The 19,449-nt window shown below is 39.1% G+C and overlaps 1 protein-coding gene across 14 annotated transcripts in view; it reads right to left on the bottom strand.

The window, feature by feature from the left end:
- Positions 1-19,449, bottom strand: part of PDE1C (phosphodiesterase 1C) — a 396,700-nt gene that overhangs the window by 282,804 nt on the left and 94,447 nt on the right. Inside the window, exon 1 of one of the 14 annotated variants that reach the window (XM_080582941.1) lies at positions 3,166-3,184. The exons of the other annotated variants lie outside the window; for them this stretch is intronic. Coding sequence (XP_080439067.1) covers positions 3,166-3,169 — 4 coding nt within the window. The 5' untranslated portion in view covers positions 3,170-3,184. Of the gene's footprint in view, positions 1-3,165; positions 3,185-19,449 lie in introns of those variants that run through there. 14 annotated transcript variants of the gene reach the window in all.

Below are 19,449 nucleotides of genomic sequence, written 5' to 3' on the forward strand. Positions count from 1 at the left end.
ACACTGCTATAGCCAATGTGTAAAGAGCAAGCAGCCAAGATTTGTCTTCAACTCAGTGCTGCCAGCTTGCACCAGGTGGGCTGGACTAGTCCATTCTGCAGCCTTAGGCACCTCTGCATCACAGCAGAGCCTAGGTAAAATTGTAACATGTATTGATGTTTAAGTTGGGGCATTGGGTGAACCTAGATCAATTAAGTGCCTACTAAGGGCCACACGTGCGCTATTCCCCCCTCTGCTCTCGTAGCAGATGGCAATCCCTGGTCACCAGGGGCTTCAGGTGCACACGGGGTCTCCGCTGTGTGCCACCTACCAGCCAAATGTGGAAACGAGAGTTCCAGAGCACTCCATCCAACATCTGTGTTTGGGAAGCTCAGCTCACATAGTCCCAGCATCCAACACAACGGGTGTCATTAATTACCTCAGAAATAAACATTTTCCAGTTCCAGACCACATGCTTTTTACTTTCCAAACATCAGATTGTGTAATATACAGAATAATGCCCTTCTGTCTGGTGTACAGTCATCCAGAGCAGAGGTACAGGTACCAGCAAAGCCATGAGCAGGATATAAAAGCACCATGGTTGTTGATCATAAACAACTGGCAAGATTTCTGGAATAAGTGAGTTAATTGCTGCCAGGAATTGTATGGGACCAGTGAGGTGTGCACACAGGTGAGATCTCAGATGTGTTTAACCCTGTAGTCAGAAAGGGAGGGATTCAGAGGCAAAATGTGAGGAACATTTCTGCAAATATTTTGTGTATCTTAGGAACATTTCTGCATATAGTTTGTGTATCTTAGATTTTACTTGATGCAGTTTCCGCTATGGAACTTCTGCATATACATCCTACAGTTGTCTTACAGGGTTCTGTGAAGACATGAGGAACTTACAGACCTATACACGTGGCATGTATATGAAGAAAGACTTTCTCCAGGAAGGCTTGAAATCTTTTCCCCTGTTTACTGATATTTATTAATAGCAATAAGCTTTTGGTAGAAAGCAGGTATGAATAAATGAAACTAGAGAAATAAGTTTCTGAGAAAGTAAGTCACAAACCACATCAAAGATGATTTCTGGTATTTCCAAGGATTTCCTACACCTGCTGCTGTCTCTTCAGATATGCCTACTCTCCAGCCACACCGTACACTTCTGTGTTGAAATCTAGGCCAATTTTCACCTCAGATTAGATATGACTATCAGCACTTCTTATATTTGCTTTATCCTTCTAAGTGGATAGGACCTTCTTCAGTTTCCATCCCAACATTTTTTTTAATTTTTTTTTTTTACTAAACATTCAAAGTTATTTTCCATTCTAATGTGGAAGCAAACACAAAGCACAGTGATAGGTATAACAACATGTAGATAGCTGGTAAGTAATTTAACAGTCCTTCAGAAAGACAGCTGTGACAGGCAGGAAATATACAACAGGTACCCCATTAGAATGAAACACATGCTGTTCGTGGTCAATTGTCCAAGTAGACAACAAAATACCAGGCCTAATCAAATTTATTCAATTTCAAATGTGTTATATCATATTATAACTGCCTGAAAATCTCAAGAATATTGCCTTGTGGTTATAAAAATATTTTCATAGGCATGATCAGTTCTTCGATTAATGTGGATCACTCATATGTAAATTCACCATATGCCAACTTAGAGTCTCAGGCAGTCTTCATTTTTTAATGTGTGCCCTGTTAAAACTATTTCCTACAGCTTGCCACTTTTTTCTACAGCAGGTATCGATTTCACCAGTACACCCCCTCAGCCAATTTAGCTTTCAAGGATCCTTTGTCAAATTTCTAGTACAATGCAAAGAAAAATATACCACTTCATAGTATTGACTCATTAAGTCTGACAGACTTAGACAATAGAGCATCGTCTATATTTTACGATTCAACAAGTGAGAGGTTGAAGAAAATATGGTATTTTTACCCAACAGTAAACACATCCCTTTCAAGATGACTTTATTTATTTATTGTAAATCAACCAAAGGTCAGATGGGTTTAACTATATATTTCATGCTGCCGGTAAATTTGTCAAAGTGTAAGGAAGAGGAAACATACATTAGATAAAGTGAAAACAGATACGCAGATAAATTTGCTTTGAACACACCATCTGAATAAACTCTTCCCTGGGACTTTTTTAAAGTTCTCCTCCAATGGTACATGTTTTGTATAGCATATCTTAAAAAAAAAAAAAAAAAAATCTTCTGAGTTGCCCTAACATGCTTACATATCCACTCATACTTACATATCCTCTCTTGATAATCGTTTCCTTTAAAACTCAGGAGAATAAAAGTACTACAACTGTGGAGATAACTGTGTCTATTTTTCACAGACAAATCAAAGTAAGGTCATCTCTGGGAAGTCCAGGGGGTTTTGCTCTAAAAGACTGTAATGCTCTTACATGTTTGATAAACTTATCAAGTTCTATCTTAAAATAGCTTGTTTTTTTATGATCACGTATCTCATAAGACTTTGCCAGAAACTGATTGCAGTGTGGGTTATGACCTACCATTTAATTTCCAGCATAAGCTTACTCACAGTCAATTTATATCAATTTGTTCTCGCACCAGCAATATCTTTAAGCTGAAGTACTTCTGTTTTTTTTCTGGTGCTTAATCCTCCTCTGACTTTTGCACTGAAAGCCTGGATTTCCCCCTTTCATCATCATTTTGTGGACTATAAACACCATTATCTTTTAGTTCTGTCTTCCTACAGAACAGGTATTGTCATACCTCCTCCCCCTCTTTACTGGACCTCTTCAGTGTCAATTCATTTTCCCATTTTCTTGAATATTTGTTTATGGTACCATATTCTTGCCTAGCCACACAATAGCTGTGCTGTAACACCCACCTGCCCCATCAAATTAACAGACTCTCCGGCCATAGCAAAGTTCTTTTTATTAAGTCCTCACCAGCATGATCTTTCATTCTGCACTACTAAATTCCATCCCTTGGTGTTAGCCCAGACCATCATCTGAGTTGTGTTGTTAGAAATTCAGATCCTCCTCTGTACTAGCAATGCTTTGTGTCACCAGCCACAATATTCATCACTTTCTTTTTTGTGTGTCAGTCATTAACAAAATTTTTCAGCAAGATCAATCCCACACACAGAGATCAGAAGCACAATACCACCAAAGGACGGCTTTTCTGGTGGCTTTCTTACCCATTTAGAAGTTAAGGTTCCTCATAAGAAATCCCATCTTGACAAGATTTAGAGTCTGATAAAGAGATAAGAAAAGACACTGACCATGCAAGTAATGAGACATTCAGTGGCAGGATAGAAAATTCTGCTTCTCAGAGTTTTTAATCAAGCACTGTATAAACTCCAAATGTATCAACCATGGAGCCAGTGCTCACATTACTGAGACAGAGATTACTTAGGCCCCTCCAGAGTTAGTCACCCAGAGAGTTTTCTGGATAATAGTGTTGAATCCCACTACCACACAGGAAACACCACTAACTTAATATGGTTTGAATTGCTCATGCTGTGGGCATCAATAACACAGGCAGTATAAACATATACTATAAAACACAAAGTCACAAAAGTTATAAAAACCTGCAGCATCACTTTCATGATCAGAAACCTTAGAGGACAACTCTGGACTAAAGACTCGAACCAGTCGCTACAATTCAGTCATAGATCAACTGTGTTAGTTGCAAAAGGAACAATACAAGTCTCAGATTTAATCTGAAGATCATGAAACATTCTAAATAAAAGCTGTGTTTCCAAATACTTCTGGAAGGCAGGAACCTGAAATCTTGACTTATAAGTAATAACCAAGAGGCATACTCTACCCAGTATTTCCCAAAATAACTTCTAATGGATATTTTTGCTGCTGTTTGCCTGGCAACTACACTGTACACCAAACATTGTCATCCTTCATTAACTGGGAGAGGAGCACCACACACGGCTGATGATTCATTCTCCTTATGAAAGGATCTTACACTGCACTTGTGTTGGGAAAGCTGCTTCTGGAGTGGAAGGCACTTTTTTCCTGCAGGGAACTGAAGACCGTTGTTGCCTCCCTTTGAAGGGACCCTCACTACAGGCACAGATTTCAGAGCTTCTGCATGTTATTGACAGCCACAGAAATGTTTTCAAGAAGGGCAAGGTGTACACAGAGGAGTTGTAACAGAGAACTTGGTGCAAAATATCTGTGTGAAAAGAAGCAAAACTGAACAATACTCTGAGCATTAGCCAAATTTTATTTAGAGACAGAGAAACAAACATTGAACTTGCAAAATATGACCCTACTAGCACTTAAGGACTAGAGGGACACTGATGCTGGGCTTTGGAGATTAGGGAAAATAACCCCAAACAGCAGCAACTGGCTGGACCAAACCCACCTTCTGCACACAAAGGCCCATGTTGTACGTATTCCTAACCTCAAAACTGAGCAGCAGACCTATGTAATCTATCTAAACTATTAATGCATATTCTGTAGATTTAATACCCCTCAGCTCCCCAGGGTCACAGAAAAAATAGGTCTGCTCACACAAGTCTCAAGCTTCTCTTATTCCTAACTCAGTGAATCAGAAGGTGATGGAAGAGAAAATATGTTTATATATATATATATTTATAAACATACATGCATATGTATAAATAAAAACGTTCACCACTACAAAGTGGTGAAGCTACCTCAACTTTTGTCTTCTTCTGGAAATATCCAGGCTGACTTCTGTATTCAGCTGAGATTTCTTAATTCTGGTAGCTGTAACAGACTGCCTGTTGCAGCAAACCCACTCACACTTTTCTCCTGAGGGTAACTATACACTTGGAAAGTTGGTCTGTGTCATATATTTCTGTGCATTGAATTTAAGACAGGCGGATGCAAAACCAAAGCTACAAGATTTTTAGAAGATGATTCTGCCCATGAAGGCTACTATGATTTCTAGCTCAATTCCGTTAGAAAAATCATCATGTAAGCAATACCATAGTGAGTATCACCCAACAGCTGTGAGAAATGGTATCAGATGTGTTAGCAAGACATTCTCCTGAACAGCATCACCTATCCTGCTGTTTTTGATAAAAAATCAGCTATAAATTAACCTGATCACCCTGTACTTCTGGCCACCACCTGAAACGGCCCACAGGATGGCACATGCCTTAGTCTGTCTCAGTTCAGCAGCTCTTAGGTTTTTTAAATACCGGCTTCTCATTCAGATATGGTCCTTATACCTCACTGATTATGATGTGGTTACATCAAGTCACATCACTTTGAAATCAGCTTCCTCATGCAGGTGGGCCCTAGAAGTGCTACAGCCCCAATTATGAATGCTTTGTAAGTCAGTAGAAATACTCTGCTTTTTCCCAGTGACACTGGGTCAGTTCATGAGAAAAAGTGCAGAGATTACTGAAACACTCTCAATTTCAAGCGTTTACTTCAAGCACTGAAAACTAAGCAACAGAAATCAGAGAGCTGCCTGTGCACCCTTGTAACACTACTAAATCACCAGCTATTATATCGCTCTAGATAATGGGATGATCTAAACAAAAGGACTAATTTCAAGTTACTCACAGTAGAGGTACTTAATTAAAAACATAAACAAAGAAAAAGAAGCAGTTTTTCCCACTTTGATGGAATTGTAAATTTAAGATGCATTATCCAGTGGTTTAGCAACAGATTTCAATAGTGTGCTTTCACAGTCAAAGAAGTTATACTGAAAAGACAGGTGATTACAGAAACAGACTGCTTTTTGAGTGGAATGTGTGAACAGTTATAAAAAAATTCTAAAGTTTCAATTTTTTATCCAATGAAAAATATTGATTTTTGCTTGAAAATTAAGGCTTTTTCAGCCTGTGGACTTTTCCGTTCTACAGCATAAACAGTGTGTCCTAGAGCTAACAGTCACCTGTACAAATTAAGTTGAAAACTCAATATTTTAAAAAAGTAAGGAAGTGTACAATCAACCCTAAACTGTGCAATGGCATTAGTCCCTAACTTGATCCTAGATAAATGCCAGTTCAAAATGAAGCTATCTGGTTGTCTGATTTATAAAATTTCACCTGGGATGTAAGGCTCAGATTGAACCCCATCACCTTTAAGATACCTGTTTTACCCATGCTTTTCCGCTTCATAAAATGGGCTTGCATAAGCATTATCAACTCCAAGTCAGCACCAATTCTTTTGACAAAAATAATACACTGTGATGTCTGAGTAACTGTAGTTAAATTATTCCAGCCCTTACACAGAGTTCTTTAACAATATTCATCTAGTGGTTCTAAGACAATAGAGATTCTTTGTGCAGTAGTTAATATTAACATTATTTATTAAGTTTAAAACATAGATCAATATATTTTCCCATGGACAAATATTTTAGAGACTATATATTAATATAAATGAAAAAGCAAAAACCCTCAAAGTCTAAAGGGAGTTTCAAAAGTGCTTCTTTACAAGAAGGGTTTCATCCACTGTTAGTTAATGCAACTGGAGGGAAGATCCAAATACAGCTTAGCTTAGCTCCTTCTCCCACCTTACCCTGAACATTCACCAAGATCCAATGCTTAGCACTGTTAACAAGGAGTTTTCACTGAGATCAGATTGACTGTCAGATGCTATAATTATTTATAAACTTAAACTCCCAGCCTCTCCTGCTATTTCCATATCCACTTTTCCCCTTCATAACAATTCATGAATCATAATCTGAAATCACTCTCCAGTCCATGAGTTAACTAAACATAGCGTAGACAGACAGAAGTGCACAGATGACTATCATCACATCTACCTTGATATTAGAGGGATCAGTACTGTAAAAATATCTTCAGTTAGCAAATATTCGTGTTGCATTTAATAGCATTGTCATTCCAATACAGACATTGTGAAACAAAGATATCTTGGTGGGCGGGAAACAGCCATGAAGACTGCTTTGTTACTATATTAAATCTTATACTATAGTGCAATAAGTCTGTGCTCTACAGATTCCCTAACTGGTTCACTGAATAAAAAAGTATATGGCTTTAAAGTGCTTGCAGTATTAGGTCAAAACTGCCACAGTCATTATTACAAATCCTCAAGTAAACAGAAATTTACTCTTCTGATCCTAGTCTATTCAAACACATATGAGCCATGGCCAGACCAAGCACCCTGTGCTGTACCTGGCTAATTCAACAGCAGGGCATCCTGCCTGGTAGAACCAGTAGCCCTCAAACATGGCATGAAAAGGATGACACCAAGGCTTCACAGAGACTCTGAACTAAAAGTGAGAAAGAACATACCTTCCTGTGCCTCAAAAGACTTTCTACAAAATCTTAAATGTTTCTGGGATTATTTCAGGAGAGAAATTTACAGTAAGTGGCTCCTAAAAGAACATTTAGATACCTCTAAAAACAAGGACTGTAGCAATCCGTCTCCCTAACATGCAGCCTGTAGAAAGCCTGCCCGTGTAATGGAGGAAGCCTGCAGCGAGGAGGCAGGAAGCTGCTAGCATTATTCTCAGCAGTGCCTCTCATTCTACCAGATCAAGGCTGGCACAGTGTTAGCAGAGGTGTGGAACAGATGTGAAAGCCTCACTCATTGTGGACCAGTGGGTAACAAGGGGACATAAATGAGAAGATTGCATTCATTTTTTATCCACAACACAATAAAAAGTGAAGTTAAAAATATCAAATCCACCAGACCGAAAAGATTTCCATCCTACTCAAGATACGAGAGGAAAATCCTCCGAGGAGATTGAAAGAGATGTGCTCTATAAACATGTGCATCTATTGTTCCCAAGCCCGTCGTTCAAAACTTGTGTCATCAGTTTATGTTCTCCCCTGGGTCTTCTCCAATTCAATAGATGTCACTTCAGAGCAAACCACATCACATAGCTGACATTTATCGAAGATGGGCACGGATGCATGAACTCTACTGTAGCACCATGGATGAATTTAAACATCATCCTTACTCACAAACTTCCATTCAATTCAGTGAAAGCAGAATTGCCTCTGCGGTGAGGGAATAATAAAAAGAAAACTCTGCTTTTGGTTGCACCTAAGAACAGGCTTGCAGAGGCGCTGGTGGGAAGCCTGCTGAAAACAAAAGGACCATGTGGGTGTCAGGAAAAGCAGAACTTGCTTTTCATCACCTCAAAAAGGACCGTCTTTTCTATTGCACAAAGTCACACCCACTTTTAGCACTGCTACTTCTTAATTGCAGTCCCACTAGTCTGTAATATTCTAGGTATCAATGAGCCTGTTCTATTCAGAAAGAGAAGTCACGCTGCAGAGAGCTCAGGTCAGGGCTCAAGCACATTTTCCTGTACTCCATCACACAGCAAAAAACAAGCCTCATTAAGAAGAGAGAACGTGTTCAGTTTCATCACTCCATTGCCACTCCATATGGCTTTTTTTTGGTGTTGGGTTCTGTTTTGTTTTTTGTTTGTTTGTTTGTTTTTTTAAAGGGGAGGTATTATTTTATAAAAAACATTATTATTACATAACATTCTACATATATCCGGAATCAAAAGTACTTCCCCATGCTACCACAAACTCATGACTCTCTACTGAAATGCATACTCACAGCCCAACAGGTATCAGGGATGTTCAGATCTGGGTTGTCAGCTCATTAAAGAAAGGGATAATGTAATGTTGCAGGAAACCAGACTTTAACCCCACTAAAGTTCAGTAACACCCTTATCTTGGCATTTCATGCCTTGTCTCCCACATTCCCATCAGGGATTTCAAAAAACTCATGGATTCATGGTGTTCCTGGCTGGTAACAGCATAGCTGATGCCTAGAAAGACCAAAGACAACACATAAAAATTCACAAGCCCAATGTGAAGTAATTTGTGTAACCTTTCAAATACTACTTCATAATGACTTTTCTCCAAAACAAAGTTGTTTTTTTCCCCTCACATTTTCATGGCATTATGTCTCCAGCAAGAACTAAATACAAACAATGCATTTTTTGCACCATGGGACGTGTTTTTAAAACAGATTTGCTAGATTTTGTTACACTCACACAGCTAGCAACCAGACACGGTAATATCTATGAGGAAAAAAATCAGTACTTTTTGTAAGGAGATAACACTTGGCACTTTTACCGTGATTCAGGAGGATTTTGTACATGGAAGAAATTAGAAGAAATGAATAAACTGGCAAAAATCCATATTTCCTTGCTCAGTAAAATCTCACCAGCAATTACCTGGTACACTCTGACCTACAACTATTCCAGCATATAGTTCAGTTCCTCCTCCTCCACGTCCTCTGGGATACTTTTCACCCCTCATCTCCATTCTTGTTATTGCCTTGCAATGTGTGGAGCAATCCAAAATGTTTCACTTACAGCAGAGAAATAAGCAAAGGAGAGGAAAAAAAAAATACAAGAAACACATCACTGTACAGAGAAGACCTAGGAGAACTGCTTTCCATCTAGCAAAGGGTGGGGGACAACTGCCGTTTCTAGATGTCCTACCCTGGTACCTGCATAGGAAGCCACCAAGTGGGGCTCCTGCCCATGCATGGAGGCCACATTCACCGTTTAGCCAGGCAGCAAAGGAGTGGTTTCTCCTACCTAATGTTGCAAGAGCAACATTACCTGCAGTGACAACCTCGCTGTGCCACAGCACACCCAGCAAGCAGCAAGTCTTTCCCACCCACCTAACCCTCCTCTGGTGAGGAGCTCCCCTGCATGGTTCTAAGGCCATTTTCTTCCCAAGAAAACAGTAAGAGCGAGGACAAGAATAATAACCATTTTTTAGGTCTGGAAAAAAAAAAAAAAAAAGGCTTGACTTCTAATCTCTCAGTGCTTTTCTGAAGAAACCTATTTATAGCAGGATCCCTGGATTCAGGCCAGGATGTAGGCACAACAATTCAGATGTAAGGAAATCTGAACTCTAAAATTTGACAGCTTTAGAAACTTTGGAAGAACAATTACAAACACTCTGTATCACAGCTCCTTGAATTGTCACCAGATTCAGCTGTGGTTGTAGTCAGCCACAAAAGGATTCAGTCTCCCAGACTAGAGCCGCAGATATAATAGATTATTATCTAAACACTTGAACTTGAAGTGCCCTTTCAGTCCAAAATGGGATGGTTTTAATATACTCAGTTTAAATAAATTTCATTTTTAATTACGTTTTAAGATACAGAAGTTTCAAGCAGAGCTGCATTAAAAAAAAAATGCTGAAAAACTAGCATCTGCCCAACTATAGCATTTCTTGTTTTGATTTCCTATGAAGGAACCAAGTGCCAGAGCCTCACTGGGTAATCATTGCGTATTTTGTAGCTATTAGTTTTAGATGAAATCTGAACAAATCTCCCCTTACTGAAATTTGGCATGACAGTGTAACATAATGTCGCAAGAAAATCTACTGTCTCAGATTTCTAAATGCAATCAGTCTGTTCCTTCAATATAAAAAGTCACATGAGCTAGTTCCAGATGGTGACATTTGTACAAGCAAAGTCATTAGAAATCAAGAACCTCAGTGAAACATGCTGCAACTTGGATTTAGCTCAGTCTGTGAACATTAATATACATATTAAACATATTTAGCTTAGAATCAAAATAGATAAATCCCACAGTATTACTTTTTATAGTGCTTTTGTCCCTAACAAATTGTCAGTATTTAATCAAAGTTAAAAAAAAATCTTACTGGAAAAAAAAAATGCATTTATAAAACTAGCAATCTTTCAGACAGCTGTATTAGATTGGGTGTAATAATGTGATAATATGAGCAGAAGATACCTTCCAGCCTGAAGCTGGCTGGGATCCCTCCACTTCAGATCCACCTTAAGTGAGTGTGCATGTAACTTTACAGACATTCACTGAATAAACCCCACCAGCCATGAGTGGAAGGTCCCTGTACAACTCCTCTAGTCCCCCCCAAAACTCTCATCCTGCCATGAAACAGCAGTATCCATAACCAGCATCCCAGTACATATCACATTTAACAGTGTTTGGCATTTCTGTTTGCAGCACCCCAAACTGTACTATGGTCCTTGTAGTAACTCAGTTGCAAAAATCTTTTTCTCCAATTTCTGCTAACATCTCTATGTTCACTGATGAAGAATAAGAAGTCTTTGGGCCCTGTTTAAGGAAGCAGTTTCAAACTTTCCATGCATCCGCCTTTCTGGAGTTTTAAAACCTGGAAGCAATTTTTGGCAGTTTCCTTCCTTCCCACTTGGTTTCTTCTATAAAGAGGATCCAGCAAAGCAAAGCTTTGCTCCATCTGATGTTCTGCATGTTGATGCATGGTATTTGTGGCATTTTGGAGTACATAAATCTCACTCAGTGTTCTGAGGCAAGAAAAGTTTTCCAGAAAGAGTAAGAGCTAGGACACATCAATTTATGTAGTTGCAGTTTCAAAATATTTCAGAACATATGTTACTGGATTTTACATACACCCTCTTCTGCTCTCAAATGAAGGCTCTGAACACTTTTGAATTAAAAAAAATAAAAATTAAATAAAAAGAATAAAAAACTGCTTAAGGGCTTAAACACTTTAAGAAGAAAGTTATGTCACATTACACGTTGATTAAAACTTACACCAACTCAAAATACATTTTGAGCTGGCAGTCCAAAATTCAGAAAAATTAACTTCTGGGCAAACTTCAGTGTTGCAGAAATAGGCAGACATTTGTTACTCGCGTCATCATTGTGACCAAGTCATGAAACAAAACTCTGGGTCACGTAGAATAATAGAGGACAGTGACCAAACCAAAAAGACACTTCCAGAGTTTATGAATATTTCTTCTTCTATTTGGGAAAGTATACTGCAAAATAAAGCTTTAGAGACAATGACTCAGTTCAGATGTTGAAAACAGAAGTTCTGGCAGGATTTATAACACATGCTTTTGTAAACAGAAAAGTCTTTTTTTTCCCCCCTTCTTTCTAGAAGAAAATCAGCTGTATGTGCAAGTATGTGTATGTACAAGTTGAAGTAGCTCCATGCCCAGCAGAGTAATAGCATCCATGTTTGCCATCCTGATTGCTAAATTTCCTTTCAGCGAGTCCATTAACAAACAGCTTGCTCTGCAAATAGCAGGTGGTCATTGCAATGAATCTAAATACTCTTTCCACTATGAGCACGTGGAATAACACACATCAAGCCCACACAAATTATTTGGATTATATTTAATGATTTCACAGGAATTAGACCCAGACTTCCCACCAAAATCTAATATCATTAAAAGAATGACAACATCCTTGGTTTTCCAATGTTGCCCTAAGGAAAAAAAACAAGACCAAAATATAGTCTTGTTCTAACACCGTTAGCCCCTAAATGATGCTTTGTGATATTTAGACATTCAGGTAAATATAGAATGATAGTTAAACTTCACCCTTAGTGTTACTAACAAATGCCAACTACTGGCCAAGGACATTTTTGACTACAAAGCAGTCAAAACACACAAGCATCACCTAAGTGGATTCCTGCTTTCATCAACACTAAGTTAGTGCTGTGACCAAAAGAAGTAGTCTTATCCTTTCATCTTCCATTTATTTCCAAACCCACACCAAGCTCTTCCTCTGACACTAGGGAAAAAAAAAAAAAAAAAAAAAGAAAAACAAAAAAAAAACCACTGATTTCAGTAGTGCCAGCTGCTTAGACCACCTTGAACTGGTTAAGAAACTTTGGTCTGATAAGAAAAACATTTATTTATATCAGTAAAGAAAAAAAATGCAAAACACATAATAACATCCACTACCATATTTCAAATTATCTCTCTGTCATGTACTGCTCTTACTACAACAGGTAAACTAGAAGAACAAGAAAAAAAAAAAGAAAAAAAAAGGTTTTTTTTTCCTTTTTTAATATCATTACTGATTGTTTTGAACCATGTAAAATCTCCTTCTGATATCCTATGAAGCACTTAGTTAAATATCAGATAAGTGATAAAAATCATGTAGTTAGTAGTTTCTACAAACTATCTTCGTCAGAGTCAACTTCCATTCAAATACTGTGTGAACCTTCTTGTGCTCTAGACAAAAAAAACTCATTGCCAGCCCCTTACCAGAACCAAAGCCCTTGTTGAAAACAACCATACTTTCCAATGAAGGGAGGAAAAAAAAGAGAGAAAGAGAACCTATTCCGCTATTCCATTGTTTTTTGTTTGCTTAACTGTAGTTTTGCTTTGTGTTTAAAACGTCCTTAAGAAAGAAAAGGAGGACATATCTGTGTATCGCCTCAACAACAGGAAAATTGTATCAGTAAGTACCTGTCTGTTAAAGTATAAGGCTAGAACTTGTAGGGTGCTGGGATATGAAACAAATTGTGGAGTGCTTCTACAAAAGAAGAAAAATATCAGTACTTCTCTGTGAAACATCAGTGCCTTGCTATCCTTACAATAATTATTTGAGCCATTACTTTTCTCCAGTTCACTCCTTTTCCATTCTTTTCAAATTAATTATTAGAAGATTTATGTGCACATCCCTTTTTTTTTTTTTAGACCGTGTAACCATTTATTCCACCTTTTTCTCTAAAAGCATGTTTTCTAGACCTTTAGATTGCAAAAGTATCTGGGGATAGGGGCTTCTCTACTGATGTAGATATCTACAATGCAATGTAGTCATCCAGGTTCCCTCTGTAGTCAATGGAAAGAAAATGGCAATTCTAGTGCATGACTCAGCTCAGCCTGACATTGATGTCTAAAATAGGTCAGATGAATAACACCCTGCAAGAATCTATTTCTCTGCATTGATTATAAAGGAATCCAATATGTTTACCTCAGAGGTGGATGTCTTAAATTAGGTGAAATCCTGCCCTGACCTGGTTTCCTGTCCTGTTTCTACAGATTATTTTTGAGGCTCTCTCCTTGAAAATAATTGGACCATGTAAAAACCACAAATAATATTACATGAGGTGTACCTACAGCAAAGGAGACACTTGACCTCACAAATGTCTAATCCACTGGAAAAAAAAAAAAAAAAAAAGTTTTTCTTGGAAAGGTTTTCAAGCAGACTCATTAGAAAGTTACCATGGAAACATTTTCTTCCATTGGAAGAGCACAGTTTGACAATAAGCTCTTGTGGGTGTGATCCTTCAGATTTAAATTTTGTAATGCTAGTAAATGAGGCCTCCTGTGAATTTCTCATCGGCACCTTTATTCCCCCGCTGAACACCAAAAAAAATGAAAAAATGTACGTTACTGTTCCACACAGAGATGAAATAGAGCTGTCTTCAATAAATAAATAAATAAGTAAATAAAATAAAATAAAAGGTCATTGAGCTAAAGGAAATGGAAGGAACACAAGATAAGATGCTTAGACCCCAAGATAGGTGAGGTTTGTGCTTTCCTGCTCACCAAAGGGACTAGCTTTGAAAATGACTGAATCCATAAAAGTAGCACAGAACAACAAACTGTCTCAGTCACATGTACCTGCCAACTCTGATCTTGGTCATAAAACTGTGATGTGGCAAATCAAATGATTCTCTAGTGCAGAGGAAATGCAATAGCTCCAAAGCACTTTATTAGCAGGTACTCAAAGTGAAAGTATTACAATGGCATCCCTGCTCAGCCAAACAGATCTTTCCGTTACCTGGAAATGCAAGATGGATGCAGCCTTTACTCTACAGCAGTACTAAGATACAAAAGCAGCTAATGCTTTAGTACCCCAAGTCCTCCTTTTAAAGATCACTGAGGTGCAAGTCCTTAAGTGCTCATGTCACACCTAAAAGCAGAGCCTCAGCTCCCATATCATTAGGAGCATTCAAAATTGGTTTCCATTATGAAGACAGAGTGGTAGTTTTTCAGCAGCCATCAAAAACAGCATACCTCTATGATTTTAGCACAATCAGGCTATAAACAAGTTGTTCCTGAAGAATTAAGATAGCTAGAGCTTTTGTATCCATAGCAAAGGTATCTTAGGCTACTGTAGCAACAAGAACATTCAAAGAGGGGGGAAAAAAAATCAAAAGCAAACCACAGTCCTTTGGCTTTTACTCCTCATTGCCCTGGGTTTTTTTCAACTGCCTCATAATAAACCTCTGACCTGATACTGCCCAATAAGCACCACAAGACAGAACATAAGAGGTCATCCAGTATTCAATGCAGTTCCTCACGCATACCTTCTCAGAACTGTCCAATATTATCATTTCTAACATATATCTTAATGCCATGGTAGGTTTCATGGCTGGAGAGGGGCTGGAGCACCACCTAAAAATACCTTTCTCCAGCTGGGATACTTCAGATGAGGTGGGCTATCTGTGTGTTGCCATGATTTCTCACTGCATTTGTGCTTTCCTGATCCCAGCTTTTCCCTGGCACAGGGGTACATAAGGGAGGGCCATCTGCAAATGCAAGGCCTGGCCTTTCTATTAGGTGAGAGAAGGCCAGTGCTTGAACGTGAGCTAGCAATGTGTCTTTGCAGCAAAGAAAGCTAATGGCATCTTGGGCTGCATTAGAAGTGGTGCAGCTAGTGGGTCAAGAGAGGTGATCCTTCCCCTCTACTGGTGAGACAACACCTGGAGAGCTGGGTTTGGTTCTGGGCTGCTCAGGGTACAAGAGACATGGACATACTGGAAAGGCTCTAACGTAGGGCCACCAAGATGACCAAGGGACTGGAGCATTTTTCCTGTGAGGAAAGGCTAAGAAACCTGGAACTTTTCATCCTAGAGAAGAGAAAACTCAGTTGGGATCTTACCAATGTGTATAAGTATCTGAAGGGAAAAGAAAAAGTAGGAGCCAGGCTCTTGTCAGTGGTGCCCAATGCCAGGACAAGAGGCAATAGCCAGAAACCAAAACACAGAAGGTGCAGTCTGAACATAACGAATCACTTCTTTAATGTGCAGGTGGAAAGCAGTGGTACAGGTTGCCCAGAGAGGTTCTCTCCCTCCTTTGAGAACTTCAGACGCCATCTGGACATGGTCCTAGGCAACCTGCCCTAGGTAACCCTGCTTGATCTTGGGGTTGGACCCAATGGCCTCCAGAGGTCCTTTCCAACCTCAGCTATTGTGTGGTTCTGTGTGTTTTCCACTTTTGACACATCTGCAAGCTGCGCTGAACACAGTTGAGACTCCTTTGGAGCTGGAAACACAAAAGGCTTGTGATCCTCCTTTACATTGTGTCTTCTAGATACATTAGGTAGAACACAATTTTGGGATATATAACATCTCTGATTCCCATCCTGTGTGAAAATTGCAATATTTGACAGACTGAATTGCTCTCTATGGTAATCCATAAAACCAAACACTTCAGCTTAGTCTGCTTACTAACAAAGATGCAATGCAATAAGGAAAATGGCTGACATAACTCTTTTTTTTTCCATTCATTTAGCTATAAATAATCAAAGTAAAAATGGAGTCACTGAAGTTCCAATGAAGTCCCATCTTGTGTTCCAGTGAATACAATGGATAAAATGCTGAGCTATTATTCCTACTAACTAGTGCTATTTTTACTGCTAAAATGTGGCAGTCTTTAGCTTGGGCCACATATAAAAGACTTCCAGTTATTGGGCATCGTGGCTAAGAATTAACTGTAGGTCAGACCAGCATTTCCAGCAGTATACTCTGCCTGCATTTTCTCTTAATAGGCCTATTCCTAAAACCAAATAGAAAAGAGGACATGTTGCCTCTGAATTCAGTTGAGTTCACAGCAGAATAAGTAAGAGCATGGCTGGGAGAAATAGGCATTTCTGCTTGGTTGTTTTTATTATTATTATTATTATTTGTTGTTTTTTCTCCTGAAGAAATGAACTTGCAATTTTATGTGTTTTGCCTCTTTCCTTTTACAGCATCCCATTTTAACTTTTAATCTGCATGCATCCCTAGATCCATCATGCTATCCATTCAGGTTTCCATCAGATATCTTCCTCTGCACAGACAGGTCATACTCAGCAGAGAAAAGAAACATGCTGTGAGCTCTGGCTTACTTACCAGCTCCCAGGAGAGTTCATTTTACAGGAACTCCGAAACATGCAGTCCCTGGAAGCTTCATTCACAAAATATTTGGTTTTACAAGGCAACAATCCCGTTGTTTTCAATAGGGACCAATTAAACACCATTTCCTTTGCCCTTCTATTTCAGTCTATGTTCCCTGGGGAAACTGGGTTTAGCCCTCTGGCTGTCAGAAGAACTCCTGAGGAAGTCCCTCTGACGCCTGCTCTCCTTTTCTCCCCTGCAAGGCAGAGATCTCAGCCATCAGCCAAGCCCAGAGGTGACCCAGAGCACACCTAAGTAGCACTCAGAGAAGCACGTGCTGCAAAGCCTGCACTATGTTCCACCTTTCCCTCAGCAAAGACTTGACTCTATTTATTAATGTGTAATTTGTCCCATTTGTCTTTCCCTACATGTCACTTCTAATGTTTCCTCACGAAATCTTATAAACTAAGGTGCCAACACAACATAGCACAGAAGGCAACTAAGTGAAGTTTGTAAGCAGTAACTTTTCAAATAATGGTCTCATCCTTCTGGAGCTTCCTCAGGTACCAGGTCCTCGCTGCCTTATACCTTTGGTCATTTATACCTTTGTTAAATTTCTGTTCTGTTGCTATGTTATTTCTTTACCTTCCCCAGCATCCATACCAAATGCATACACAGTCCTGGTGACAAGCAACCTCTTCTCACGGCCCTTGTCAAAGACTCCCTGCTGCTTGGAGGGAAAAGAGAGAAACTGCACAAACCTTGCACAGGATACTTTCAAAACCTCTGTAAGAGAAGCTTCAAACTGAAGAGTGCAATGCCATGCTTTTCCCCCTAAATTCAATGTCAACACTAGTCTCTTTGTGCAAATCCCAGCCTCAATCCAACTGAAATTAGCAGATCTTTTTGCAATTCTTTTCAATAAAATCCTTTCACAATACTCTCTTTTCAATGAGAGAATAAAATCCTTTCACAATACTTAAGCACTGCATAATTTTAAACCCAGACTATGGAAAGCCCCTGTGCTTGTGAGCCTGTGCTTGAGAGAGCAAGCCAAGAGCAGGGCAGGATTTGTTTCCCCTACCTCGTGAAATGAAGCCTGGTCTTTAATTAGCAAAACCTAACACTGCGCTGGCCCACCTGCCAGGTAGCACAGACAGGAAGGGTTTCTCACAAATAGAGAACAACATGTGCAAAAAGATAATCCTGGTAAATAAACTTCTCATTAATATGTGACATAGCAAGCCAACCGTACGGTAATGTTACACCGCTTCATAAGCCACTGGTGCAGGTATCAGGAGCACCATCATGTGTCACTTTCCTTTTCAGCTCATCTGCTTTCTACCAGCTTGCAGCAGAGGTGGGCCAGTGACATGATCCTATCCAATATAATTGTTTTGAGTAACTGAAATTCAGGGCAATAACCAACACTTCTGGTGCACGAAGAAACCAAGTCCTTCTTCACATTTCCCTGTCACTGGCAGTCTGCCGGTGAGCACCTGCCGACAGCTGTTCTCAGGTTTGCTTTTGCAGCAACTGGTCTCCAGTCATGATGCGAAAGGGTTCACTCACACAGAGATGCTCAATATTTCCAACATTTTAAAATGAATACTCTTTTTATAACGCCCCTCCCCCCCCTTTTTTTATTTTTTTAAATCTCCACTTTGAAGCAAGTACAGCCAACCTTTTAAGCATTCTGATGTGAAAAATGCCACCAGGAATATTTGCCAGTGTTGTTATTACTTCACATAAACTACCCACACCCATAGAAGAAGAAGTGACCAGCATAACATAACCTCTTTCCCCAAAGCTGTCTTCCCAATTTAAAAATAGCTCTGCCTTAATAATATATAAATTTAAAATTAATATATTTAAAAGATTCACTGAACTTCACATCCAGTTTCTGTCAACCTGTGATGAAAGGAAGAAAGATCCAAGGCCTGTATTAGGGCATTTATCACACTGTCCTTGAATATATACTTTTGGTGAAGTCCCTGAGGGAAAACTGACACTGACCAATATGAAATGTCAGTCTTATTTTAAAGGTTATATATATGGCTGTTCAAATAGAAACATTAGCCAACGAAAAATACTTCTTACTTTATTCTTCTGAAAACCACTAAATGAAACTCCTATAAAATGGGAAATGATTAATTTTTTCATTAGTAATAATGTAAGTAGCTTCATTCCTGATTCTGGATGAAAAGTCGCTAGGCTGTTTCTAAACACAGTGCTACTTCAGCAGTTCCAAGGGTGATCAGGCCACAATGAATGACAGGTCTGTGCAACACAGGAGATGCTCTGTTTCATAGCCAAAAATGGGATAGAATTTAGGGCTTTATGCTTGGAATCCATAAGATGCTTGTCTGCTCTTCAGGACAAACCAGTTGTGGTTTCTGTGGTGCAGGAGATATCTACTGGCCCTAGAAGTGCTCAACAGAATGTTTACATACCTTCAAGAAGACATATGACAACCATATGAAACCTCCTGCCTCGATACACATGATGCTGTGGATACAATAGCGGGGCTTAAATTCATGCTCCTTAAGAAGTCTTACAGCAGAGGAAAGAATTTGACTATATTTCACTCTATTCCTGAGATGACTGCTCTCCTATTTTCTCAAAAGTATCCCAGGAACTGAAACCCTCTGCCCATGTTACTGAAAG

This window comes from Anser brachyrhynchus (assembly GCF_964034855.1).
Source record: "Anser brachyrhynchus genome assembly, chromosome: 2".
Lineage (NCBI taxonomy): Eukaryota > Metazoa > Chordata > Aves > Anseriformes > Anatidae > Anser > Anser brachyrhynchus.